At 54.7% G+C, this 25,514-nt stretch overlaps 5 protein-coding genes across 5 annotated transcripts; 3 read left to right on the forward strand and 2 right to left on the reverse strand.

The window, feature by feature from the left end:
- The first annotated feature begins 115 nt into the window (after positions 1 to 115).
- RPS18 (ribosomal protein S18) lies at positions 116 to 3,519 on the forward strand. Its single transcript, XM_080938011.1, has 5 exons — positions 116 to 155; positions 600 to 698; positions 2,921 to 3,109; positions 3,199 to 3,290; positions 3,400 to 3,519. The coding sequence occupies exons 1-5, from the start codon at positions 153 to 155 to the stop codon at positions 3,473 to 3,475; spliced, it is 459 nt and encodes a 152-aa protein (XP_080794137.1). The 5' UTR covers positions 116 to 152; the 3' UTR covers positions 3,476 to 3,519.
- Positions 3,520 to 3,861: 342 nt separating this feature from the next.
- Positions 3,862 to 5,624, forward strand: B3GALT4 (beta-1,3-galactosyltransferase 4). Its single transcript, XM_080938004.1, has 2 exons — positions 3,862 to 3,917; positions 4,284 to 5,624. The coding sequence occupies exons 1-2, from the start codon at positions 3,904 to 3,906 to the stop codon at positions 5,413 to 5,415; spliced, it is 1,146 nt and encodes a 381-aa protein (XP_080794130.1). The 5' UTR covers positions 3,862 to 3,903; the 3' UTR covers positions 5,416 to 5,624.
- A 302-nt stretch (positions 5,625 to 5,926) lies between these two features.
- WDR46 (WD repeat domain 46) lies at positions 5,927 to 13,875 on the reverse strand. The gene is made up of 14 exons (XM_080937994.1): positions 13,617 to 13,875; positions 13,332 to 13,538; positions 13,160 to 13,240; positions 12,913 to 13,025; positions 12,700 to 12,787; positions 12,557 to 12,618; positions 11,205 to 11,309; positions 10,948 to 11,098; positions 10,710 to 10,845; positions 10,244 to 10,343; positions 6,794 to 7,202; positions 6,611 to 6,706; positions 6,350 to 6,463; positions 5,927 to 6,264 (listed from the first exon to the last, which is right to left on the reverse strand). The coding sequence occupies exons 1-14, from the start codon at positions 13,683 to 13,685 to the stop codon at positions 6,163 to 6,165; spliced, it is 1,833 nt and encodes a 610-aa protein (XP_080794120.1). The 5' UTR covers positions 13,686 to 13,875; the 3' UTR covers positions 5,927 to 6,162.
- A 225-nt stretch (positions 13,876 to 14,100) lies between these two features.
- Positions 14,101 to 15,508, forward strand: PFDN6 (prefoldin subunit 6). Its single transcript, XM_080938015.1, has 4 exons — positions 14,101 to 14,394; positions 14,599 to 14,669; positions 14,746 to 14,870; positions 15,350 to 15,508. Exons 1-4 carry the CDS (start codon positions 14,331 to 14,333, stop codon positions 15,471 to 15,473), a joined length of 384 nt encoding a protein of 127 aa, XP_080794141.1. The 5' UTR covers positions 14,101 to 14,330; the 3' UTR covers positions 15,474 to 15,508.
- A 916-nt stretch (positions 15,509 to 16,424) lies between these two features.
- Positions 16,425 to 24,919, reverse strand: RGL2 (ral guanine nucleotide dissociation stimulator like 2). Its single transcript, XM_080937988.1, has 18 exons — positions 24,793 to 24,919; positions 24,394 to 24,590; positions 22,996 to 23,079; positions 22,606 to 22,784; positions 22,453 to 22,503; positions 22,071 to 22,368; positions 21,568 to 21,819; positions 21,381 to 21,484; positions 21,216 to 21,300; positions 20,560 to 20,628; positions 20,378 to 20,452; positions 19,477 to 19,509; positions 19,223 to 19,344; positions 18,911 to 19,006; positions 18,710 to 18,821; positions 18,333 to 18,626; positions 17,110 to 17,224; positions 16,425 to 17,010 (listed from the first exon to the last, which is right to left on the reverse strand). The coding sequence occupies exons 2-18, from the start codon at positions 24,547 to 24,549 to the stop codon at positions 16,799 to 16,801; spliced, it is 2,337 nt and encodes a 778-aa protein (XP_080794114.1). The 5' UTR covers positions 24,550 to 24,590; positions 24,793 to 24,919; the 3' UTR covers positions 16,425 to 16,798.
- Between the last annotated feature and the right edge of the window lie 595 nt (positions 24,920 to 25,514).

The raw sequence follows: 25,514 nt of genomic DNA on the forward strand, positions 1-25,514 counted from the left end.
ATACAACTCCTCCCTTAAGGAGAAAAGCAGTTACCGGAAGCGGTTCTCCGGAATAGCCCCGCCTCTTCCTCCAGGAAGGTATATAAGAACTATACGTCACTTCCGCTCTCTCTTCCACAGGAGGCCTACACGCCGCCGCTTGTGCCGCCGCCATGGTAAGAGCGGATTCCGCGCCGAGATCCGGCGACATCGGAACCGGGGCAGGGAGAGTTTTCCATCAGGGCTCAGAGAATGCCCTGTGCTGCGAACCTGCAGCCTCCCCTGAAGCGATGGAGCGCGACTCGGAAGGGGGCAACCTAAGACGTGTAATTCCGGGGAGCAGGGACCCGAGAAAGGGTCACTCCCCGGACACACCAAAGTTGCCAGGAGCTTGACTGTGGGGTCCTCCCGCCTCCCCTACTCAGGGTACTGGGGGCCGCGGCCGACGTCCACCTTCATGTCAAAGGTTGCGCTTGAGCGCGCCTGGCGTTTGTGGTGAGCGCTGGTGACTGAGTTGTGTAAGAACTTAGCAGAGGCGGTGGTCACTGCCTTCGACCCTGCCTCGGCCACCTTGTCGGTTTCGTGGTTACCTGTCTTGATAACTGCCCGTGTTCTCTTAGTCTCTAGTGATCCCTGAGAAGTTCCAGCACATCTTGCGAGTACTGAACACCAACATCGATGGGCGGCGGAAAATAGCCTTCGCCATCACTGCCATCAAGGTAAAAGTGTTTAGGGGGCAGAGAGTAGCAACTAAACTCGCCTGACACGTTAGGAGGAAAGCCCGAAGATGACCTGAGGTGAAACCAAAACACTGCTCCAGGGGAAGTGAGTGTGGCCCTGCCCCACCTTGCTAAGGTGTTCCCTAGATCTTCAGCTTATGAGATCGATTCTAGCGTGATCTCTGCCGTCTGCAAGCCTTGAGTAGAATTCCTGTGAACATACATCTTAGACGGTGGTGATCGCTGCGGGTGGCCTATGAAGGATAGCACACAGGTGCCACGGTGGAAAGTGACAGTTGGTATAGGAGCTGGTTTATGGCAAAACACCAACTGGTAGGTGAAAGTGGGACGTTCGTCCTTTCAAAGCTAAGAGCCTCCTAGAGGGGGCCATGGCTTGTGGAAGTTGGTAATTGGAGGAATAACATGCAGCTGGTGAGAATGTGTGCTCTCCTTGAGGTCAAGCACTAGACCTGTCTCTGGGTTCAAGGGAGCTGCAGTTTGGCTTTATGTGATGGATGGAGGTCTCGGTAGCTGAAGGGATGTCACATGGACATAAAATTTTGAAGTAAATTTTTTTTAACCTTACAAAGTCTTGGTGTTTTGTTTTTTAAGTTCTTGCCATATTTACTTTTTTTTTTAATTTGCACTTTGGGAAACAATAGTGGAGAGGGAGGTTCCCTGGTATGGTGGCCAGAACACTGTCTAGGAGGTTGGAAGGCATGGGGAGGTGCTTGTGCTGTGTGTGACCTTTGTAAACCGAGCATCTGCTCACTTTAGAGTCCAGACAGAATGAATTGAGGCACTTAGGGGCTATGCCATGACAGTAGAACTTGGGTGCCGGATTGTGAGGGAGAGATCTGAGGTAAAGGTCAAAGCAGTGGAGCACGCCTTTAATCCCAGCACTGGGAGGCCAAGGCAAACACAGCTCTGAGCTTGAGGCAAGCCATGGCTACACAGGGGGAAACCCTGCCTCAAAAACAAAGGTTAAGCTTGTTGGGAGTATTGAGGAGGGTGACTGGGAGTTTGAGGGTAGAGGGATTGTAAGGTGACTTACTCCGGAGGTGATTAGGATGGATTACGGTGAGAATTTGAATATTTGGAAGGACATAGGAAGAGTTTGATCAGACAATTGCTTTAAATACTGAAAGTTGTTTCTTTATAGTCAGCAAGGTAGGCATAGTGCTGCGCTCTGTAGCCTAGCTGGCCTTGAACTGTAAAGCTCTGTCCTGTGCCTTGTCACCATAACCTGACTTCATATAGTACAACTTTAACAGCAACAGTCTCAAAGAGAAGTCGACAAAGATGTGGAGGCTGAGGCGGTGGTTGTGAAGGTGTTTACCTTCGTGTCTGAATGCACATACAGTGCCTGTGGAGACAAGAGGGTGGCTTAGATCCTAATTGGGTGTTAAGAGTGCTTGGTGTTGGACCCAGGTCCTAGAAGAGCAGCCAATGCACCAAGCCATTTCTACAGCTTGTACAATGACAGTCTTCCCCCTCCCCCCTCCCACTTAATTCTGGTAGTCAGAGCTCAAGGGAAAAAAAAACTCCTTCCTATAGATTTGACTTTGTTCATCTAATGATGAATGCCTGGAGCCTGTGGCTGGGCATTGAGAGAAACATCCTGCTCTTGTGGAGTTGAATTTGTGACACATGTCCAGTTTGTCCTGAATGGTGTTCCCTTCTGGTTAGTGGACAGGCTTTGTGGAAGAGTGGTCTGGAAAATTGTAGGGTTCAGGACTCCTGTGGGTGGGATTAACTAATGCAGGATCCCTAAGGTAGGCCATAGCAATCCTGTCTGGGCCTCCAGGGTACTGGGATGGATAACAGGTGAACCAACACCTGCACAGCCCCTCTCCTTTTGAGTAATGGCTTAGTGGGAGGTAAGGGGGCTGGAGGTGGTTCAGCGTTTAAGAGAGCAATGGCTGCTCTTCCAGAGGATCTAGGTTCAATAACCAACACTCAGCCAAGAGCATCAGCACCTTCTGTGTTCACTGTGGCACACAGACCTACAATCAAACAAAACACAGGGGCAGGAGAGAACTCAGCTCTTACAAGCACTGACTGCTTTCAGAGGTTAAGTTCCCAGTGACCACATGGTGGCTCACAACCATGTGATGAGATCTCACACAGTGCCCTCTTCTGGTGTGTCAGAAGGCAACGACAGTGCTCATAAATAAAGTCTTCAAAACAAGTTTATACCTAATTCTGAACTTTAACCTCAGGGTGTGGGGCGGAGATATGCTCATGTGGTGTTGAGGAAAGCAGACATTGACCTCACCAAGAGGGCTGGAGAACTCACCGAGGATGAGGTGGAGCGTGTGATCACCATCATGCAGAACCCACGACAGTACAAGATCCCAGACTGGTTCCTGAACAGGCAGAAGGATGTGAAGGATGGGAAATACAGCCAGGTGTGTGGGGCGTTGGGGTGGGCATGGGGTATCTGTTAAAACCGGACAGCGTTGGGAGATAAAGCTGGCGCCCCTGTCTCCAAATCTAGGTTCTAGCCAATGGTCTAGACAACAAACTGCGTGAGGACCTGGAGCGCCTAAAGAAAATTCGAGCCCATAGGGGGCTGCGCCACTTCTGGGGGTGAGTGAGGCTTCATTCAACTAACTGCCTGCTGCTAAGCAGGCTTCACAGTCCGCACGTGTCTCAACTCTTGCTGCTTGGTGACCTGTGTCTTGTTTTTCTTCTGCAGCCTTCGTGTCCGCGGTCAGCACACCAAGACCACTGGCCGCAGGGGCCGTACTGTGGGTGTATCCAAGAAGAAATAAATCTCTGGGCCTTTGCTGTTAATAAATAGTTTATATACACATGACCTTGGTCTCTGCGTCTTCCATCTCTTGGTAGTGCGATAGTATAGTGACCCTGAGCTCTGCTAGTTCGGTCGTTGGAGGGGGTTGGGTGCCCTCCGGGTACAACGTTTTTGGTGTGTTAGAACTTAATTTTTCCCAAAAGCTCCTGTCATGTAGTGGGAGCTGTGTGGTCCTATCTGCCTGCCTTACCACCCCCACTGGTGTCGGCTCCTTTCTGTGGGGTGTTGACAAGGAACAACCTTAAGTGTAACCGCAAGTGGGCGGGAACAGTCATCTAGGTGGGGCGTCCGGTGTTGGTAACCTCCAGGGGGAGCTTGGGTAGGTTTCAATTGGGTCTCGAGGGGTTGGCGCACAGATCTGTTGTGAAGTGGGTTCTGCACGGCCAGATGCTGCTGCTCCGGTGAGTTATCGGGAGATACTGCTATATGAGGTCCTCTGTAGTGGGGAAAAGCGGTATAGTGCCCCATGTGCTGGGAACAGAAGGGTTGGACCAAGTGTGATACACGCTGTTTCTCGGCTTCCGGGCTGAAGTGGCATGATGGGAAGGTGGTGGGGGAGGGGCAGGATGAAGCTGCGTTCCGGCGTGCAGGCTAGGCTAGGGGAACGAAGCGGTCCCCGGGAGCCGCTGCGGTGGGCTAGGGCCGCACCCGACCGACTGCATCTCATGATGTACCTGGGCCCCACTCATGGATCACCCGGTCTCCGCTGCAGCAGACGGTTAGGGCCGCCTTCCAAGCTCCCAGCGCTCTAACAGCTCTGCCCACAGGTCTCCGCGGCTCGCCATGCCCCTCAGCCTCTTCCGGCGCCTCCTCCTGGCAGTCCTAGTACTGGTGATCATCTGGACACTGTTTGGGCCTTCGGGCTTGGGGGAGGAGCTGCTGAGCCTGTCTTTGGCGTCCCTGCTGCCAGCCTCAGCCTCGCCTGGACCGCCCCTGGCCCTGCCCCGCCTCTTAATTTCTAACCCCCAGGCCTGTAAAGGCTCCGGACCCCCTCCCTTCCTGCTTATCCTGGTGTGTACGGCTCCAGAGCACCTGAACCAGAGGAACGCCATTCGGGAATCTTGGGGCGCCATCCGCGAAGCCCGGGGATTCAGGGTGCAGACGCTCTTCCTTCTGGGAGAACCTATAGGACAGCAGCTTGCTGACCTGGCTTCAGAGTCAGCAGTCCAGGGGGATATCTTGCAGGCCTCCTTCCAGGATTCCTACCGCAACCTCACCCTCAAGACCCTCAGCGGACTGAACTGGGTGAACAGATACTGTCCTATGGCCCGGTACGTCCTCAAGACGGATGATGACGTGTATGTTAACGTCCCAGAGCTGGTGTCAGAGCTGATACAGAGAGGGGGTCCTTCAGAACAGTGGCAGAAGGGCAAAGAACCACAGGAAGAGATAACAGCAGTTCGTGAAGAGCCCAAAGGCCAGGAAGTGCCCCTTCTGTATTTAGGCCGGGTACACTGGAGGGTGAGGCCCACTCGGACACCAGAATCGCGGCACCATGTATCAGAAGAACTGTGGCCAGAAAACTGGGGTCCTTTCCCACCCTATGCCTCGGGCACGGGGTATGTACTGTCCATCTCTGCTGTGCAGCTCATTTTGAAGGTGGCCAGCCGGGCGCCCCCTCTACCTCTAGAGGATGTCTTTGTGGGAGTAAGTGCAAGGCGGGGGGGCCTTGCCCCCACACACTGTGTCAAGTTGGCTGGTGCTACCCACTATCCCCTGGATAGGTGCTGTTATGGGAAGTTCCTGCTGACATCCCACCAGGTGGATCCTTGGAAAATGCAGGAAGCCTGGCAGCTGGTGAACAGACTGGATGGGAAAAGGACTAAGCCCTTTTGCTCCTGGCTCCAGGGATTTCTAGGTAACTTGAGGTGCCGGTTCATAGCCTGGCTCAATAGTTGAGGACCTGGGGCCTCAGAAAATAAGACAGCACCTCAGGGACCTTTGCCCCAAAATCGATGCACAGGTTGCAATCTTTTTCCTCACAGCAGACTCTGGATAGCTAGGAGACTTGGAACCTGGCCTACCAACTCCAAAGACCTGGGGGGCATAAAGCACAGGGGGGCTGTGGGGAAGACTATGTTCTCACCAGCAGGAACAAGAGCCCAATAAACATGTCTCTCTACCTCAAGTGCAGTGTCTTCACCAGGACCCCAGCACACCTAGACAGCCCAGAGGTTCCAATACTGCACGTTAGTTCTTTATTACGACCACTCTGGGGTTAAAAACCCCACCACACCAAGGCAAAGGCAATGGTGGGGATACAGGCAGGACAGTGAGCTAAGCCTAGAACTGCCCAACAGACCAACAGGATGGTCCAGACCTCTCCAGAAACCTTGTTTAATGCCCACCCACCCCAAGGAGCTGGCTGTTCATACCCAGTAGAGACACAAGGCACACGGGAGTTTCCCTATAGATCTTTGTGTTTTATTTACAGTGCGGGGTGTGTGTGTGTGTGTGTGTTTAGTGTGAGATGTCCTAGATGGTCCATGCGAGAATGGAAAGGTTTAACAACTTGTTTTTTCTCCTGCCAAGTATCTTCTGGGAACTGGTGTCTTCCGGGAACGGAACTCAGGTTAGGCATCAAGTGCCTTTGCCAACTGAGCATTCTGGTCCCTAAGGGTCAACTTGGGAACTGCTGTCTCTGGCTCATCGTACAAATCTATCCAGTGCAGACGGACGGGCTCCAGGCTTGGCCATCTCTTGCTTCTTCTTCTTCTGCTGTTGCTCAAGGCTCTGCCGGACTTTGTCCTGAGGACGAAGTGGGGAAGGAGCATGAGGCACAGCAGAGGCTGGCTCAGGCTCAAGGCCGACACCTGGCCCCGAGCATACATACCCTGTGCTCCTGGTCCATGACCTTCTTCTTCCTCTTCACGAGGCTGGCTGTAGAGCTTCGGCCTTTCTGCTTTGCCTTGGGTTGAAAGGCAGCCTTGGCATCGGGATCGTAGCCCTGACATGGGACATGAAGGAGGTCAACAGCAGTCCTGGTGACCCAGCAGCACTTACATCCCCTGCTGCACTACAGTGGGGTGGGACAGAGGCGAGGGCTGGACACTCGAGGAGAGGTAGGAAGGCTGCGCAGTAGGCAGCGCCATACCAGTCTCTCTATCCGCTCCTTCGTTTGCTGCTCCAGAGTAATCACATCCACCTCTGCCAGGGCTCGAGGATCCAAACAAATGAGCTCTGCGGGTACCTGGGAGCGTCACAGGACAATGTGTAAGGAGCCATGGGGAGGTGACCAGAAAGGAAGGAGGGCCAAGTCCCAGCACAGCTAGCTCACCTTCTCCAGGAGGGCCTTCACCTCCCACTCCTGGCGCTGCTTCTGGCTCCTGTAGGGATTATTCTCCAAACCATCAAAGTTGGGCTCAGCAGCCCCAGGGACCAGCATGCTGGTGATGCCTCCGCTGTGCCCCACCCCCAACACGTCTTCAAACGGGCAGAACTGGACACCATGCACATGGCCTGAGAGCCGGTGGGTGAGGTAGGGCTGCTCCAGGGAGGGTGGGCTAGCCTTGCCCTGCCCTGCCCATATGTTGACCACGTCACCCATTCCTGCAACTAACAGTCCCCGCTGGGAAAAGGCCAGGTGCCCTGCTCCCTGGGGCAAGGTCCGGGAACTCAGGGGCTGGAATGTCCCTCGCAAGTCAAAGATCTTCAGCTGGTGGTCCAGACCAGATGTGGCCATGTACCTGTGTGGGAGATGGGCCAATTAATCTCCAATAGGGAATGACTGGAGCCTGTGGCCACCTCCAAGGTCTGGATATGAAGGAAGCACCACTTTCCCCACTTAATGCTGTGCCTCACACAGCCCACCCCACGGTTTCCATTACTTGCTACTTGCTTATTGAGAGTCTGACTATTGTGGAGCCCTGAGCTCAGAGATCAGCCTACCTGTACCTCCCAAAGGCTGAGATTAAGGGGTATGTGCCCCACTGTTTTCAAGGCCAGAGATGAAACCTGGGTTAGGGAATGGCTGAGACAAACATCAAATCTCGCCTGTTTGTTCTGGGGTTTTGTTATTGGAGAAGTTGAATTCGGGGCCTCATGTCTGCTGGATAGTTCTGCTACCCTTGGCTCCTGCCCACGCCGATCTGGTGCCTGCTTCCAAACCTACTGGCACTGCACTGCTCCCAAGTCGCAGCTCTGCAGAACACATGCCAGTCTGTACATAAGCGATAATCTACTTCAGAAGGCAGCACTGTGGCCCGATAGAGGCGCCAAGTATTTAGAGCGGGGCCTTCCTTAGCAAGAGCCAAGTTGTGACAGCAGGCCAGCTGTGGGCAGCCATGAAAGCATGTCTGTCTGCAAGGTTGGTAGGGACACCAAGAGGAAAGGGGCTGTGTGAAGTCTGGCTCCACAGACTCTCCAGCAGTGACCTAACAGTGAAGGCTGTGTTTCTCAAGAAAACCTCCCTTGGTGTGTGTGGTAATGCATGCCATCGATCCCAGGCATGTAGGGGCAGAGGCAGCCTGCCTCAGAGAGAGTTCCAGGACAGCCAGGGCTGCACAGAGGTGCCTAGCAACCCTGTCTCGAAAAAGAAAGAAAAAAAATCCTCCTAGAAAGTAGCAAAGTTAACACACACAGTACACCACGTATAACCAGATACCCAAGTATAAACTATTTTCTTTCAGAGGCTAGGAGGGGAGCTAAAGTTGATGAGCCTTGCCAAGGGGCCAAGGAGTCCAGGAAGGAACTGAAAACTTCTATGAGCAGAGGTTCACCAGGTAACAGAGCTCAGTAGAGCCCCAACAGGACAAAAAGGCCACTGGGCTAGACATGGTTGTGCATGACCTTAATCCCAGTACTTAGGTGAGTTCAAGGTCAGTCTCGTCCACATAGCAAACATAGCAAGCTCCAAGCCAGGGCTATATAATGAGACCATGTGCCATGCCAAAAAAAGCCACTGGTACAAACCAGAAACAACTGAGAGAACCTGGACAGTGTCACACCCTCAGGTGGACCTGACACGTAACCACGGGTCCAATGTTTAAGTTAGTCAGGCACAGAGGTATTCTGTGAGAAGCATCTCAGCCTCCAGAAGCTGGCTCTATGCTATCCTAATGCAGGCTTCCAGGAAGCCTTGGGGAAGAGATCAGCTTCACCTGTAGCCTGAGGGGGCCCATCGATAAGCAGGGATATGGTGAAGATCCAGAACTTTTAGGACCACGGTGCTGACCAGGCAGCGGAGGCCTGGGTGGGAGAGCTGTGGACCCAGGCAGGGTGAGCTACAGCTTGGACCTGGTGCTGCCGGAGGCACAGACATGCTTCCCTACTCTCCAGAGCCAGGCTGTTACAGGGAGAATGGGCAGAACCAAACTACGTGTTCACAAAGACAGTGATGGCAGCCAAAGTAACCTCAGTATCCTGAAAGCCTTTGCAAGTGGGTAACTTTGGGCTTTTCCTTACCAACCTCCTTTACTGGTTTGTTTCCATCTTAAAAAAAAAAATTAACGTAGAAAATCCCTGACCATCAGTGAAGGGGGATGTGGTTTGTGGGAAGTCCCTCTGGAAACAGGGCAGACATGCCATGCAGAGCTGGCCGCACCATGCCTGTCAGGAGAGTTCCCAGAGGTACAAGGCAGAACTGCAGAGGTAGTCAGTCACAAGCAAGATCAAGAGTGAAGAAGCCACCAGGGCTGGGAGTTGGCAGCACACACCTTTCATCCCAGTACTCAGAGGACAGGCAAGCAGAACTATGAGTTCAAAGCCAGCCTGGTCTACAAAGCGAGTTCCAGGACAGCCAGGGCTACACAGAGAGACACTGTCTCAAAAAACCAAAAGAGTGGTACTACTAGCCAGGCCCAGACCCATAGAGCACTCAGAGACGTTGGTTTTTAGACTTAGTTTCAGTTTGTAGTATAGTATGTACAAAGATCTTGATCTTCCATTCCCCTGCCTCAGCCTCCTGGATGTCGGGGTTAAAGTATGTAGTACAGTTGCTGCTCTGGCAATGAGTGTTCTGATTCCTGAAGAAGTTGATAACCGTGTGGCTCAAACCATTAGAAAGAAGGCCCAGTGGCAGAATCCAGTAACCCCAGCACTCATGGAGTAAAGCAACCCTCTACCTGCACACTCAACACTGTGTGGGCATGGGTGGAGGTGAGGGGTTGGAGTCTGTGTGCTAAGCCTTTGCTCTTTGGTACCAGGGGTTTCAATGCAGAGTTCAGGTACAGAATCTGGGACACATCATGGTCTCCTTGTCTAAGACATCAGCAAAGATACAGCTGGGAAGTAGGTTGGGGTGGGAGTCGGCTGTCCCTGAGAGGACCAACATTCCCCATGGCCTAGCTCCTCCCTCCACCACCCACAGGCACCCTTGGCAGGCTACGCTCTGGGCTGAGCTGGGGACATGAGCATGATCCCTGACCTACCCTCATGTGGCTAAAAAAACAAGTTCAGGTTGGGGAAATTTCTGTGTAAGGGAACAAGAGAGAAGGCACTTCATGGAGGAAGTGACACAGCAACTGATGGGCCCAGCAAAAGGAACAAGACGTCACATCACAGAATGGAGGCACTAGCTGGGAAGTGCTCCTGGGAACACAGCATGCACCAAACTAGACCCACATCCCTCTCAGGATCGGGAAACCGCGACTCGGGCTCTGCAACACACCCACGCTTTACACAGCTGGTCAGCTACAACTTAAGGACACACACTCACACACTCACACCAAGCCATCCACCTTCCTGCCCAGCTGTGCCCAACACCAAGTCCCCCAAATACGTGACTTACGTGCCTGTAGAATCCACTGCCACAGCCCGAACCCCGCCACGGTGACACAGAATCTTCGCCAGTGGCTCCTTCACGGCTGGACTCCATAAAGACACTGTGCCTGAAAGGCGGAGACCTGGGTTACTACTATAAGCCCAGCCTGGGGCTCCTGAGGCATTAGCCTCAGGCTATTAAGTGGAGAACAGACAGGACACAGGTAAAGACTTCCACAGACCTGGAAGGCTGGGGTGCAGCTCAGGAGAGCACGGTCTCATATGGCCCTGGGCTCAGTTCCCAAAACCACGAAATGTATTAACGTGTTAGTAGAGGGTCAAGAAGGTATAAGAGAAACAGGTCGGCCAGGCTGGCACACACTTGTAACTCCCACTGTGCAGAAAGCTGAGGCAGGACAGTTGCTGTAGCCACAGGTCTGAGACAGGTACTAGACAGTCTCAAAGAGAGAATGAAAGAAAATCCGAGAACTGACCATTGCTGTGTCCCAGGTGGATAACAGCATTGTAGGGGTTCTGAGCCATGACACTGAGCCGTCCAGCCCGCGCATTCAGAGCTGTCACGATCTTCCCCACTGACACATCCAGGTAGGTCAGAAACCCTGTCTCTGACTGAGAGAAAAACGAGATGTCCAGCTGTCTTCTTTCTACCAGACCTGAGGAAGAAAGGTCCGCCCAAGGACCCACCGGGCCCTCTGCCCCACAAGCACTCACAGCGCTGGCCAGGAGGAAATGGAAGGGGAGGAATTCAAGGCGGGTCACGCGGTCACATCGACGGATACAGTGGAGCTCGATGCCCTGGTTGTCATAGATGTAAAGCCAGCGGTTCTGGGCGACCGCGAGCAGAGCCTCAGAATGGAGAAAGCTGCATAGAAAAGGGGAAGGGCTCATGGGACTCAGCACCCCAGGGCACCATCCAATAGGAAACCGGCTGGCCCACCTCCCAACGACCACCACCGGGAAACACTGACTGGATGTCCCGCACTGCTTCCATGACGTTGATCTCACACATGAGCTTCTTTGTCACCCAGTCCAGGGCAGCCACATGACCCCGGCGCCCTCCTAAAGCCAGGTGTCTGTTGGAGATGAAGCAGAGAGTTAATTTCAGACTGGAATAATTCAGCCAGACCCATCCCAGCCCCGGGAAGAAGCACGTTGCCGCACACTGCAGCGAACAAACCCATGCTGTGTAACTGAAGAAGGCACAGGTCGTGTACACACATGACCAGCTGAGGAGACACAGCCAAATCTTAGTTCAAGAGTCACAGAAGGGGCTAGGAAGATGGCTAAGTCTGTAAAGTGCTTGCCACAAAAGTATAGGGGCCTGAGCCTGAATCCCTGGCACACGGTAATCTCAGTGGTAAGAACACTTGATGCTCTCATGAGAACATTGGGTTCGGTTCCCAACAGTCACAACTAAATCACTCGTGACACCAACTCCTGGGTGTCTGATGTCCTCTTCTGACTTGGATGATACCAGGCAAATGTGTGATGCTCAGACATACACGCAGACAAAACACTCATACACATAAAACATAAAAACTTAGAAACATTAGAGAATAAAGAAGAGGTTCAGCAAGAAGGCCCAGTGGCTGAAAATATTTTCCCACAAGCCTGGTGACCGGAGTTTGAACTCCCCAACCCACATGAAGGTAAATGAAGAAAATGGCTCTTCGGGCTGCCCACACACAGTGTCACGGGTACGAACAAGCACACTCGTACACATCAATAATAAGGGGGGGGAGAAAAGCAGTAATGAAGACTCCACATTGACCTCTGGTGATCACACGCACACACACCCATGTGCAGGCAACCAAAACATGAACTGGAACACACATACACAAGTCGACAGAAGCTGAGGGGCTGAGGGAAGGTGTGGCTCAACAGCCAAGTGTGTGTTTTGCAGGCACACACAAGGTCATGGGTTTCATATCTAGAACCACCAAAAGGACTCAGCTTCTTCCAGCCCTTGCTGCAACGAACCCCTTCCATGACAAACTACACCCCCCCCAACTATAAGCCGAAGTTAAGCTAACTTCTTCCCTTAGAAAGGGGACAGGGCAGTATGGTAGAGGGGCAACTCAGAGACAGCAGAGTTAGGTGTGCAAACATCTGTGTCTAGTACACGACGAAAACCCCCAGCCTAAAAGGAAAGAAAGGCAGGATGACCAAAGGAGGCTTGCTGGCTTCGAGATGAAGAGATCACAAGCCCCAGGTTCTCTTCTGACCTCCAGGTGTACACACATGTGCGCACGCACGCACACACACACACACACAAATAAATAACTAGAGGGAGAATAGAGCTGCCGGAACTCAACCTTACCTCCCTGTTCGAGAGTAGTTCAGTCTGTAGGGTCCAAACTGCCTCAGATTCAGGTCAAAGTGCTAGAAAGGGTAAAAAATAGCCATGAAAGAATGAACTCGCCCCACCCAGTCTCCTGAGCCCCTCTTCCCGCTTGGGCTCACCTTCGCAGCACTCGAGATATCCACAGCCTCCACAATGTCTGTCTGGAGTATTTTTGCTGTGTCTTCCCCATCTTCTCCTACCAGAAACCTGAAAGGCAGTTAGGACGACGACGGTGACACTCCCCACCATGAAGCGGGAATACAAACATAAGAACGATAAAACGAAGTCCCACAAAGACAGGACAAGGAAAGCCCAGGTCGGGGTCCACTCACCCGGGTTCCTCTGCAAGCAGCAGCTCAGCGCGGGCAGCTCTGATACTCGCCTCTTCTTCCTGCGCTTCAGCCTTCTCGAGTCGGCTTTGGGTTTTAGGCTTCGAATGTGGGAGCTACGGCATTGTTGACAGGGTTGGAAGAACCGAGGAGCATGATGTGGGGGTCCCAGGAAAGCCACTTGAGAAGCTGCCACCACCTCACCCAACCCCTCGGCCTCCCATCCCTCTCACTGCCCGCAGGTCCTCACCTTTTTGGACTTGTCAATACGACAGAACTTCCGGGCCACCTCCAGGGGGGCGGGGACGGGTCCTGGGAACGGGTCCTGAGCCTGGCGAGGCAAGAGGCAGGTTCTGATGAAAACGGTTCCTCCCGTTCTTACGGGGAGACCTGCATAGCCACCCTGTCAACCCCGGGCTCACCCCAGACAGGGTCCTCTGCGGCTTCTTCCGGTCTGAGGCGTTCTTTGGGATCGGGGGTTTCTTGGAGAACCGAGATTTCTGGGCGATGTGCGCGCTCTTGGACCTCGGGGGTCGCGGCTCCCCTGTCCTCGTCTTCTTCCGAGGCGGCCCCGGGGAGGCGCCGGCGGCGGACGGGGTGGTCTCCTCCTCCCAGTAGCGCCGCGGTTTCTAAGGAGCAGAGGAGAAGTCCTCGCACGCACAGCCCGAGCCCGGGCCCAGGGCGCGGACACCTCCCACCAAAGCTACCTTCCTCGTGGCCTGAGGCTTGTCTTTCTTGGGTGGGACACCCCGACCCGGCTTGGGGGCTGTCTCCATCTCGAAGACCGAACTACGATCCACGTGCGAAACTCCTTCTTCAGCGGCCCCACAGCCTTCTAGGAAACTTCCGGAAGTCCCCTGGTCTTCATCCAATCATCGCGTACGGGCGTCTGAAGCCTCTGGAGCCATGTTGAGTGAGGGCATGCCTTTATGAGCCCGGTAGCCTCGCCCGAGGAGCAACTTCTAACTAAATGAAGATTAAAGCAAGTCTGAGCCCCGAATCCTGGTAACGATGAACTTTGATTTTCCACATTAACTCCTCTGTCTTTCCCAAAACCTCTCGAGTCGAATCTTTTAAGAAGAACGAGTCTCACACAGGTCAGAACTACGTGTCCCGGCATGTGTCAGAATTTAACTTCCGGCGCCGTCTTTTTTTTCCCGGCATGCCTTGTTTACTTCCGGGTTTATTAATACTGAGAGTAGAGCGTGAAAAGGATAGGCTTTGGCTTGGAGGATTTGGGGGTCTCTTTTTTCGCTCTCCATTGCCTAGGGAGTGGCTCTTCTGGACGAAGAAAGGCTGCGGTGCCTCGGAGAGCCGCCGGTAGAAGGTCCTGTCCTTCTGCAGGGCCAGGAAGGGGAGTTCAGGTGCCTTCCAGAGCTGAAGACCCAGCGACACCCGCCCAGGAGGCTTTCTCCTTCCCCATGGCTGAACTGATCCAAAAGAAGCTTCAGGGAGAGGTAGAGAAGTATCAACAGCTGCAGAAGGGTAAGAGGGCGGAGTTGGTGTGGTCTTGCCCCTGTCCACTCTCAACTATGATGAGGCGTCGTGCCCCATGTTGGGGTTGTGTGTGGGGAATCTTGTGTGCACCGAACTCGGTACCCTCTCTTTCTCACAACCAGTCTCTCCAGAATTGTGCGGTTCTGGGCCCATTTGATGTTTTTAATAGTGTATTTCCTGTCATCACCCCAGACTTGAGTAAATCCATGTCAGGGAGGCAGAAGCTTGAAGCACAGCTAACGGAAAATAATATCGTGAAGGAGGTGAGGATGGGACGCTGGGGGCGAGGCGGGGCTTACAGGCACGGTTATCTCATACACCGCCCCATCCCCTCTTCAGGAACTGGCCTTGCTGGATGGATCCAACGTGGTCTTCAAGCTTCTGGGACCCGTGCTTGTCAAACAGGAGCTGGGGGAGGCTCGGGCCACGGTGGGGAAGAGGCTAGACTACATCACAGCGGAAATGTAAGCGCTGCAGCTGGCGTTTCAGTGCAGAGATGTTGAGCCCGTGCTGGATGGTTCTCTGTAGCAGCACCCACCTACCTATGTCTGTAAAGTCCTGGCTGTCCTGCAATTCACTCTGTAGACTGGGCCGACCTGTCACAGACTCGCCTGCTGCAGCCTCCCAAGGGATGATGGGATTAAAGGAGTGTGCCACCACTCCAGGCCTTTCTTTTTGTGTTACATTTGGGCCATGGCCCGCATTCGTCAAAGGACAACCTTTGGGAATGATCTCCCTATTGTGGGGTTCTGTAGCTTGAATTCGGGTGCCAGCCTTGGGAACTCAGTGCAACCCGTCTCACCAGCCCAGTCTTCAAGACCCTTAGTGACCTCCCCACTTTCTGTCCCATAACCCTCAAATTTTCCACCAGTCTCCCTTTATCCCAGAACATTGAGCCCTCACAGATTTCTCATTTCCTCTTGCCTCCCGTTTTCCTCCTCAGCAAGCGCTACGAATCGCAGCTTCGGGACCTGGAGCGGCAGTCAGAGCAACAGAGGGAAACCCTTGCCCAGCTGCAGCAAGAGTTCCAGCGGGCCCAGGCAGCAAAGGCTCCTGGGAAAGCCTGACCCCGTGGAAGGGGGAAAGGGAGGGAGGGATGAGGCTAACCCTGAGCCAATAAAATGTAAACAGAACCAAGCCTACCTTCTAGCCAGTCTTTCTTCACTGTCCTTTCTATTTTTTTTTAAACTAGTTGAAGACTTTGCTTACCTGTAATAGGTTTTTTTAAAAATTATCATTATTTTTAATGTATGTATGAGTACATTGTAGCTGTCTTCAGACACACCAGAAGAGGGCATCAGATCACATTGTAGATGGATGTGAGCCACCTTGTGGTTGCTGGGATTTGAACTCGGGACCTCTGGAAGAGCAGTCAGTGTTCTAACCACTGAGCTCCAGCTCCCTTCTATTTCTTTACACTTTACACCCTGAGATTCAGGTTCTTATGACTGGAATCTCTCTGCGGCCGGATTCTGGTGTTTTGTTTTCCTGTGGCTGAGAACCGAGCTCAGGGTGTTGGCTGTGTGCCTTCAGTTTCGAAACTGAAGTCTGAGGTGTCTGAAGCCATTCTTGCCTGTACCCTTTGGCTTCCCTTAACTTGGTTGGTGTAACTTGGAGACATGGCCTGAGAGCCCAAGATATAACAGAGTCACTCGGTCACTCCCTGTGAGCACCTGGTTTTCCCCTCTGTCTTCTTAGGATTGGCTAGAATGTAACCTTTAACCAATCTGACAATTCCTTCACCACCTCCACAAAGTTGTTCTTTGGTTTCTTTGTCCTAAGCTATTTCCTGTATAAATCTGCCTTGAGAGAAGTCCACGGGGATCACTGTCATTCGGGAGCCCCAGCTGCTTAGGGCCTTTGACAAGAGAAACAGGAATGTCTAAGGAACCAGGAGTGAAGGGATCGCTGGGTTACCTCTCACCATCTTGTCCTTGGATCCAAGGATGGCACCGTGGTCTGAGCACCCACTCCTCTCACTACCCAGCTCCGCACACTGAAGGGTGGGGACAGGACTCAGGTAGTGTCTTGGTTTATTAGTGTCACAGTGGCGAGAACCCCCAGAGTGGGACAAGAGACCCCCAAACAGAGCGTCTTGTCACTGCCCTATGCCCTGGCTCAGCCTCTAGGCCTTCCCTTGGCCCTTCACAGGCTGTAGTGGATAATGCTCTTCGCAGCACAGATGCACCACATTCCCCAGAGAAGGAAGCTATATGCAGGTCGATCACCAGTCCCACGGGGCTGGCTTTCTCAGCGGTTTCGTAAACAGGTGACTTCACTGTCCCAGGGTGGCTGGCCACCTTTCAGAATTTCTGCTCTTAATGCAATGGCCACCGCTCGTGGCTGCTCACTCCTGGTATGAGTTGCGATGTAAACCAACAGGACTTCATCCTCAGAACAGTGCCCGAGCAATCTTCCTCCCCGTGGCCTTGATCCTGGGAAAGGAGCCCCCTCCTCCCTCACTCGGAGGAGTTCCTGAGGCAGAGGGGCCGCTGTGGGAACCCGAGGTGGCCGCAGAGGGTCTTCTCCGCTGCCGCAGGAGGAAGTCGTGAGATGCACCATCCATGGCGTAGAAGACGTTAGCTGAGTGTGGGATGGTCAGCTCTGTGGGTTCCAGAGTGGGAAGGAAGCACTCAGTCCTCCCACGAGTGCCAGCTATGAGCGAGCGCCGCCCTCCGTGTGCCCTCCCTCCAGCCTGCTCACCTCGCTCCCCTGGTAGCAGCTGCACCAGCTCAAACTCTGAAGCCACAGCAGAATCACGATTGTTTTTCTTAAGGACACGGCTAATGACACTTGGAGCCTTGTCCTGGCTTGTCACCTTGCAGGAGAGACCAACAGAACAATAAGCAAGCTGGGCAGTGGTGGCTCACACCTTTGATCCCAGCACTTGGGAGGCAGAAGCAGGTGGATCTCTGAGTTCGAGGCCAGCCTGTTCTACAGAGTGAGTTCTAGGACAGACAGGGCTACACAGAGAAATCCTGTCTTGGGAGGCCAGGGGGGAGGGGGTGGACAATAAATATGCCATGATGACTTGTTTCCTGTCCTTTTAGCCCAACCAAAACAGGTCACCTGCATCTAATACTTTATTTTTTTATTCAAGATTTATTTATTATATATGAGTACACTGTAGCTGTCTTCAGACACACTAGAGGAGGGCATTGGATCTCATTACAGATGGTTGTGAGCCACCATGTGGTTGCTGGGATTTGAACTCAGGACCTCAGGAAGAGCAGTCAGTGCTCTTAACCACTGAGCCATCTCTCCAGTCCGTCTAATACTTTAAAATAAATAAGAGCCAGGTGTGTGGTGGCACACGCCTTTCATCCCAGCAATTGGGAGGCAGAAGCAGGTGGATCTCTGAGATCAAGGCCAGCCTGGTCTACAGAGTGAGCTCCTGGATAGCCAGGACTACACAGAGAAATCCAGTCTCAAAAACTAAGATTAAAAAAAAAAAATTAAGCAGGAGAGATGGCTCAGAGGTTAAGAGTACTGACTAAGGTTAAGACCTCTTCCAGAGGTCCTGAGTTCAAATCCCAGCAATCACATGGTGGCTTACAACCATCTGTAATGGGATCTGATGCCTTCTTCTGGTGTGTCTGAAGACAGTTACAGTGTACATATATATAACAAAAAAAAAAATTAAACAAGAAACCTAATGTAGTAGCTGCCAGTGTCCTGTCAGCCAGCCCACATGGTTCCTAGGGCAACAAGGCTGCTTCCCTGTGGGAAAACTGTTGACTTTGAACATGTAATACAGTTCCTGAAAACTCAGGGTGTGGCCTGCTAATGCACAGTTGCCACCAACATCAAACAAGTACCTGAGTCCCACAGAAGCTACAGTTGAGTCCTTCTGGCTACCCAAACCCAAGACTAATGCCTAATAAGGTGAGGTTCTTCCCACCCTGCCCAGCCCCGGGCTCCCTCACCAGGATGCTCTTGTAGACGCTGCCGTCCTCCCCCAGCTCCATCTGGACTCGGATGATTCGGCAATCAGAGGACCCTGGCCCAGATACCCCGCCCCCATATCCAGCAGTCCTAGAGGCCCCCTCTCCTGTGCCCCCACTCAACGGAGACCCACAGGAGGCGGAGCGCCGATGGCCTCGAGAAGGCCTAGGGGAGGAGGCTGGAGGAGAGAGGTGGCCGGGGTCAGCAGGGCTGTGTAGGGAGGGGCTGCTTTCCAGGGCAGAGTCCAGAGATGAGACGGATGGCCACTTCACGTGCTAGGGGCAAACAGGTGAGGTCACGACCGGAGGGAGGCAGAAGAGAAAGGTCCTCGCGTGCTCAGAGGCGAGTGCAGGCTCACCTGGGCGAGGCGAGTCAGCAGAGGAGCCGGGGTCCCAGGCACCTCATCTCCCCCCACACTGGGCCGATCCCAGGACACAAGCGGACTGGGGCCTCCAACAGAGCCCAGAACTCTGCAGAGGGAAGAAGTTAGACAATGACGGGGGGGGGGGGTCGTCAAGTCCCCAGGAAACCGGCTCCCAGCAGCCAGTGATGTCCTCACTCTGTCCATTGTGTGATGACCAGTGCTGGCCGAAGCATCCTTGCAGCAGGGGAGTCGCTGGTACCGGGTGGCTCCACTTCACAGGACACACAGTGACTGGACAGGATAGCCATGGGCAGAGGTCAGGACGTGCCACCAACACACACATACACACACACACACACACACACGCTCACAAGTACCCATGCACACACTCACACACAAACACATGCACACACACATTCACACATGCACATACGCTCTCGAACACATGTGCACACACACACCCATCCCAGAGTCCTAGAACCCAACCACCCAGACACAGCCAGTCACCTCTGAGCTTCAGTCAATGGCTGCAGGCCCTGGAGCCATTGCTGGATGTCAGGGTTAGGTCGGAGGTCATAGCCACGACATTCGTTCTGAAGACGCAGCAGCTCGGAGAGGACAGCAAACTCCTGGGAAGGAGCCCTCAGACTGCAGGAGCCAAAACTCAGGGCCCCTGACTTCACTTCCCTCTCCCCCTTCCTGGGACACAGAGAGGGAGATCCACCCCAGCCCCGCCCCCGTCCCTCTCAGACTCCCCTCACCTTCCTCCGCTTGTCGAAATTGATGTAGCCATTCTGCAAGGGCAGTAGGGGAGGGATAAAGGGCTAATCCTGCTCAGAGAGAACACCCCTCCTTCCCCAAACACAGCCAGTGCACCAGCTACTTGGACTGCGTCTTCCGATCCCTCCTCTTCCTCACAGTCACATCTCAGACCTAAACCCATCTTGACTTGATCCTTTGTTTTTGAGATGGTCTCACTGTGTAGCCTTGACTGGCCTAGAACTCACTATGTAGATCAGGCTAGCCTTGAAAGCATAGAGATCTGCACCACCCCCCCACCTCTGCATCCTGAGTGCAGAGATTAAAGGTGTGTGTCACCAGGCTGGGCAAACTAAATCTTTAATAAACAACGTAGACCAGGCAGAGACCAGCCTGCCTCTGCCTCCCGAGTGCTGAGACCACAGGCAATGCCCCTCCACTTGACGCTGACAGAGAGCATCTAGCTTCTAGATGAGAAATGGAGCTCACAGCGGGACAAGGAACTTTCTGGAAACCTCAGCGTTTCATTCTCTTTACTACACTGGGGATGGAACCCAGGGTCTTGAACGTGCCATGGAGTCACTCACACGACCAGCTACTCAGTCTTTGTGTATTTAATAAACTGTTTGTGCTGATGTTTCCAACCTGCTGTAAGCACTTGACAAATACGAATAAACCTCTCCCACTAACAGGTGGATGTGCATACAGTCGGATGTGCATACAGTCGGACATACACAGCCCAATGGTGTACAGAGGCTGAACTACTTCCCATGGTAACAGAACCTGACTCCAGAGCCTGCACTCTTCCTCCTGCCTTCAGCCTCTCTGATCCTGAGGTATACATGTTGAACTACCCAGGGTAGACACATACACACACACACACACACACATACATACACTGACCTCCAGCTCATCCTTGGAGGCTGCATCCAGCATCACGAGATCCTTCAGGAAGGTTCCCAGATACGGAACCACACCCTGCAGGCAGAGATCCGGGATGTGAGCCCTTCTCACCTTCCCTTCAGACACAACAGTCATTCATCTCACAGGTAAGCCGCCCCTTCCCAGCCCCACTGAGCACTCACCCCACCCCTGGAGCCAGACCTTGGGGTCTTCTTGGAGTGTGGCTCCACAGGGGGCTGCAGCTTCACTTCCTAGTGGTGACAAAGCAAAGGTGATGGGGAGGAAGGAGCAGGGGAGGAGGGAGCAGGGGGTGAGGGAGAAGGGGAGGAGGAAGCAGGGGAGGAGGGAGAAGGAGAGGAGGGAGAAGAGGAGGAGGGAACAGGAGAAGAGGGAGGAGGGGAGGAGGGAACAGGGGAGGAGGGAGAAGGGGGTGAGGGAGAAGGGGAGGAGGAAGCAGGGGAAGAGGGAGAAGGAGAGGAGGGAGAAGAGGAGGGAACAGGAGAAGAGGGAGGAGGGGAGGAGGGAACAGGGGAGGAGGGAGAAGGGGAGGAATGAGCAGGGGAGGAGGAAGCAGGGGAGGAGGGAGAAGGGGAGGAGGAAGCAGGGGAGGGGGGAGAAGGAGAGGAGGGAGAAGAGGAGGAGGGAATAGGAGAAGAGGGAGGAGGGGAGGAGGGAACAGGGGAGGAGGGAGAACGGGAGGGATGAGCAGGGGAGGAGGAAGCAGGGGAGGAGAGGAGGGAGAAGAGAAGGAGGGGACAGGAGAAGAGGGAGAAGGGGAGGAGTGAGCAGGGGAGGAGGGAGCAGGTGTGGAGGCTGGGGAAAGCAAGACTGCCCTCACCTGCATGAGGAGCTCTCTGCTCTGGGAATAATTATCCTCCTCTGAGAAAATCTGACACAGGCTGGAAAAGACTCTGAGGCTGTCCCTAGAGAGGAAGAACAGGGCCCTGAGCGCAGGCCTGGGAAGCTTCCACACCCAGGCCTCCGGCACCTTCCCTCCTCCTACCTGGTTGTCTCCCCCCAGGCTGCCCGGAGCCTGTGGATGGGGCTGGACTGCAGAGCAGACACAACAGCATACACGGAGGAGAAGTTCCGAAGCAGGCGGCACTCCTGTGAGGACACGGAGTCAAGGCTCTAGGGTCCCTCCCCACTCCATGAAAGAGTCCCCAGCCAGCAAGGCTGTTTTCTCTCACCTCAGCCACACGGATCCACTTCTCCAGGAGCCGGGCCCTCTGTGGAGGTCGGAGTGGCCTCACGGTCACCTCTCTCGGCCCCTCTCCAATTGAGGTGGCCCCCAGGACAGAGCTAACTACCGCCCTCGCCACCTTGTTGAACTGTGTGACTGTAGCTCGGACAGACGGGCAGAGGTGAGAGTGTCCTGGCCGGTCTCTGTGACCCCATAGGCCTCCCAGACACTGAGAGGGGATCAGATTGAGAAACAGCTCCTGCAGGGCAGAAGTCAGAGGTTACAATTTAGAGTCAAGCCAGGCAAGTTTCCAGTATCAGGGATCTGAGGCTCTTAAGTAGCCAGGGACCAGTGGGGTCAGAGTTCAAGGGGAACAGCCAAGGGGCGAAGGAAAGAGAAGGGTCAGAGAAGCAGACGGAAGGAAGAGATTGGAAGCAAGAAAAGGATCTGGAGCCAAGGAGAGGTTAGTGAGGGGGTCAGAGAACGTGGGGTCAAAGGTCAAGGTCTCACCGCATCTAGCAGGGTCAGCTGTTCGGCCAAGTGGTCAGCGAGGAACACCAGGACATCCGTGGGGTCAGCAGGGGAATCGCCAGGAAGGGCCAGGGGCTTAGGAAGGTCGGGGGCCCGAGGGTCCACCCGGGCCCGGAGGTTTCGGATGAGGTCAGCACTGCCCCCCACAACACCCTCCCGGGCTGCATACCCTGTCCGAAGCAAGAAGCTCTCAAGCCGGTCAAGTTGACCCTTGACCTCAGAGCCAAAATCCTCAGGGTGAGAGGCCAGCCAGGTTGAGAGTACAGACATGGCTACCCTGAGAGAAGGGGAACCAGCCAGGGGTCAGAGGTCAGCCTCAGCTCCCTCTTGTGGGGATTGAAGTTGAGACAGGGTCACTCACCCTGTGGTCCTCTCTAGCTCGCCTGGAGGATGCGATTCGAGGGCTTCCAGCCTGGGGATTAGGAGAGGGTCTACCTTGCAGCTTTTTCAGCCCCCCTGGTGCTGGGAGTTGCTCAGAGGGAATCCAGGAGCCTCCTCACCCTGGGCCCCTGACCTGTCAGCCACAAGCCCAAACAGGGCTGGAGTGGAGGTGAAGGCCCGGTGTGTGGCCAGCAAGGCTGGAGTGAACGTCACGTCGGCCCCTGACGTCCTGGCATCCAAGAGGTGTCTGACCAGGGCCTCCAGAGTACCAGCGCGGAGCCGTCGGGAGGAGCGAGGGGGCGGCAAGGGAGCCTGGAGAACAAGGAGCGCCTCTCATCAATCCCAGTCTCACTGCTGAATCTGGGATACTCCAGGTCTAGCTCTTTTTTTTTTTTTTTTTTTTTTTTTTTGCCACGGTTCAGAAATGGCTTAAATCACACAAGAGTACCACCAGACCTCCAACCTAGTGCTCTGGCAAAAAAAAAAAAAAAAAAAAGGCAAGACCTCAAAGTCGTGATCTCACCAAGGGATCAAGAGGCCTATACTGGCGGCTTGTGACAGTAAAGGTCGCGCCATCCTCCTCCTCGTCCCACACTGACAGAGAAGCCTGAAGGAGCAAGAAGAGGAAGTGAGTTCCGCAGCACCTCCAGTCCCCAGCCATTGTCCCCAGGCCCTGCTCCTCCCTCTGCACCCCTCCCTCACCTGTGATGGCGGGGGACAATACCAGCGCGTGCGAGGGGTAGAGGGTACTGGTGACCCCAGGTCTACCCCACCCCGGGGCTCAGACAGCCCCCCCTAGCCACCTCAGAGCTGGGTGGAATAGAAGAGGTTGGAGTGGGAGTTTCAACTGAATGCAGGAACCCCTCTTCTGGTCACCCCCAAATCCCCTTGCACCCACAGCTGAGCCCAACACAGCAGAAAAGTGGGGTGCAAAGTCATGAGCAGAGCGCCCGAAGAAGCACAAAGCCAAAGGCAGAGAGACCTGAAGCAGAGAGAAGCTGAAACTTCAGGTTTTCACTAGACCCGCCCTCCCCGACAGAACCAGAGGAACCCAAATTTAGTCTTTCCGCAGAGACTCCCTTTCCCCATCCCCAATACAGCTTCCACTCAATCTCAGGACCCCTTGAAGGTGGCGGCTCCAATCCCAGTTACAAGAAGAAGGGGAAGTAGGGATGATGGGGGGGGGGGGAGCGGTAGACTCAAAGTCATGTGGCCCTAGCCCCTCCCCCGACCGATCCCGAAAAACCAGCCTTGCCAGTCACCCTAACTTTACCAATGTCGGGGCCCAGGAGTCTGGGTCCTCGGGCTCGGATTCTAACTTCTGGACCCTCCTGAAGCCCTAAATCCTGCTGCTGGTCACGACTATTATTCTCTAAGGACGAAGATGACCACGCTCTACCTATCCCGGGACGTGTCTCCAGGTGCCAGAACCTCTTTCTTGGCTTGCTGCCTCTATTAAGCACCAGGGGGTGGGGAAGAGGCGGCGAAATCTGAGGGTTCCCTCCCCTCCCTCCCCAATCCTAGAGTGTGAGGAGCTGGTTACTGTGGAAACAAACCCCTCCCAGTCAAACAAGGAAAAAAAAAAAAAAAACGAGAGACAGGGACCAAGACACAACTGCCCAGTGGCAGCCGTCTGAGGCAGGTACGGGCAAAGAGGGCCTGGGCCCCGCAGGCACAGTCAGGCTGCCTGCCAGTCAGACATTCCAGGCAGGAACTCAGCAGGTTCCTGCGGGCGAGTTCCGAGTCAGACGGACAGGGCCAACTTCAGAGAGACCAGGACCCGCAGCCAGGGGACAGATATCCAGAGAGAGCGTGGCGGGGTGTGAGTGAGGTTGGGAGGAAGAGATCGAGGGACCCAGAGACACCAAAAGGAGAGTCTCAGAAATATTTAATGCCCTGCCTCCCGCCACCTGCGTCTCACCTCTTCTTCTTCCTCATCCTCTTCCTCCTGCCCCCCGCCCACGGCCCGGCCACCTGGGTCCCCACCCTCTTCGGGGTCCCGGCTCCGGAAGCTGCTCAGCACGACTCCCCCAGGGGGGCTCGTGTCCAAAAGCAGCCGCAGGGGCCGCGGGAGCATGGCCGAGAGAAGGAATCAGCGGGGTCGGGCCATGGGGGCGCCTGGGGAGAGACGGGTGGGATTGGGGTGGAGTCAGACGGGCGTGGGGGAGTCGGGCTAGAAGGGACCTGGGTGGGAGTCCCTCAGGAAGGCTGGGGGAGGAGGAGATACCGGAGTGGGAAACCCGAGCCCTCGGTGCGTGCTGGGGGTTAGGGGCATAACTAGTGCGGAATGGGCAGGGTCACCCGGTGCTCCGGCTCTGACCTGCTCGGGAAGGGTGAGGGGCTGCGCGCGGGTCCCAGGCCTCAGTTCTCCTCCGTCTCTGGCCCTTTACCGAGTCCCCTCCCCGGCTTTTCCGCGATGCCCCCCTCCTGCACCCGGCCGGGCTCCCGGGCCCTCCCGCCCTTTCCGCTTCCCCCCTCCCCGTGTCCGCCCGACAGCAGGAGCCAAAAAGGGAAGGAAGTGAGGACAGGAGCCAGGGCGACCGACTAGGGGAGCTGGATGCCAGGGGCTGGGACGCAGGCTCCAGGTGCCCCACTCCACTGTCCCCTACAACGCTACTTGGGGATTCTGAAGCCCATGTCTCCCAGCACAAATAGACTGGAGATCAGGGTCCTGTCGCGAGCCTCCACGGGAGGGCAAGCACGGGGTTTTAAGTCACTTTCTCTAACAAGAGCAGAGATGCAACTCGCGAGGAAAGCGACCTACTGAGGGCGCGACCCCGTTACAGCAGCCCCAGAATGACACCGCCCACGCCAGCACGAATGCGACGGAGTAAATCCGCGCCAGGTTTTCCGAGCCGCCCTTATGCCCGCCCACTCACGGTGGGGGGAGCGGAAGCCAACTAGAACGGCGCCGCGGCGCTTCCGGTTCCATTTTGGTCCGTCGCTCCGGGCGTCCGGTTCTCACAGTGCACGCAGTTCCTACGGTGGCTGTGTCGTCACCCCGCGTACGGGAAGACCCGGTAATGGCAAGGGCCCAGAGTT

The sequence above is a fragment of the Micromys minutus genome, assembly GCF_963924665.1.
Source record: "Micromys minutus genome assembly, chromosome: 25".
Classification (NCBI taxonomy): Eukaryota; Metazoa; Chordata; class Mammalia; order Rodentia; family Muridae; genus Micromys; species Micromys minutus.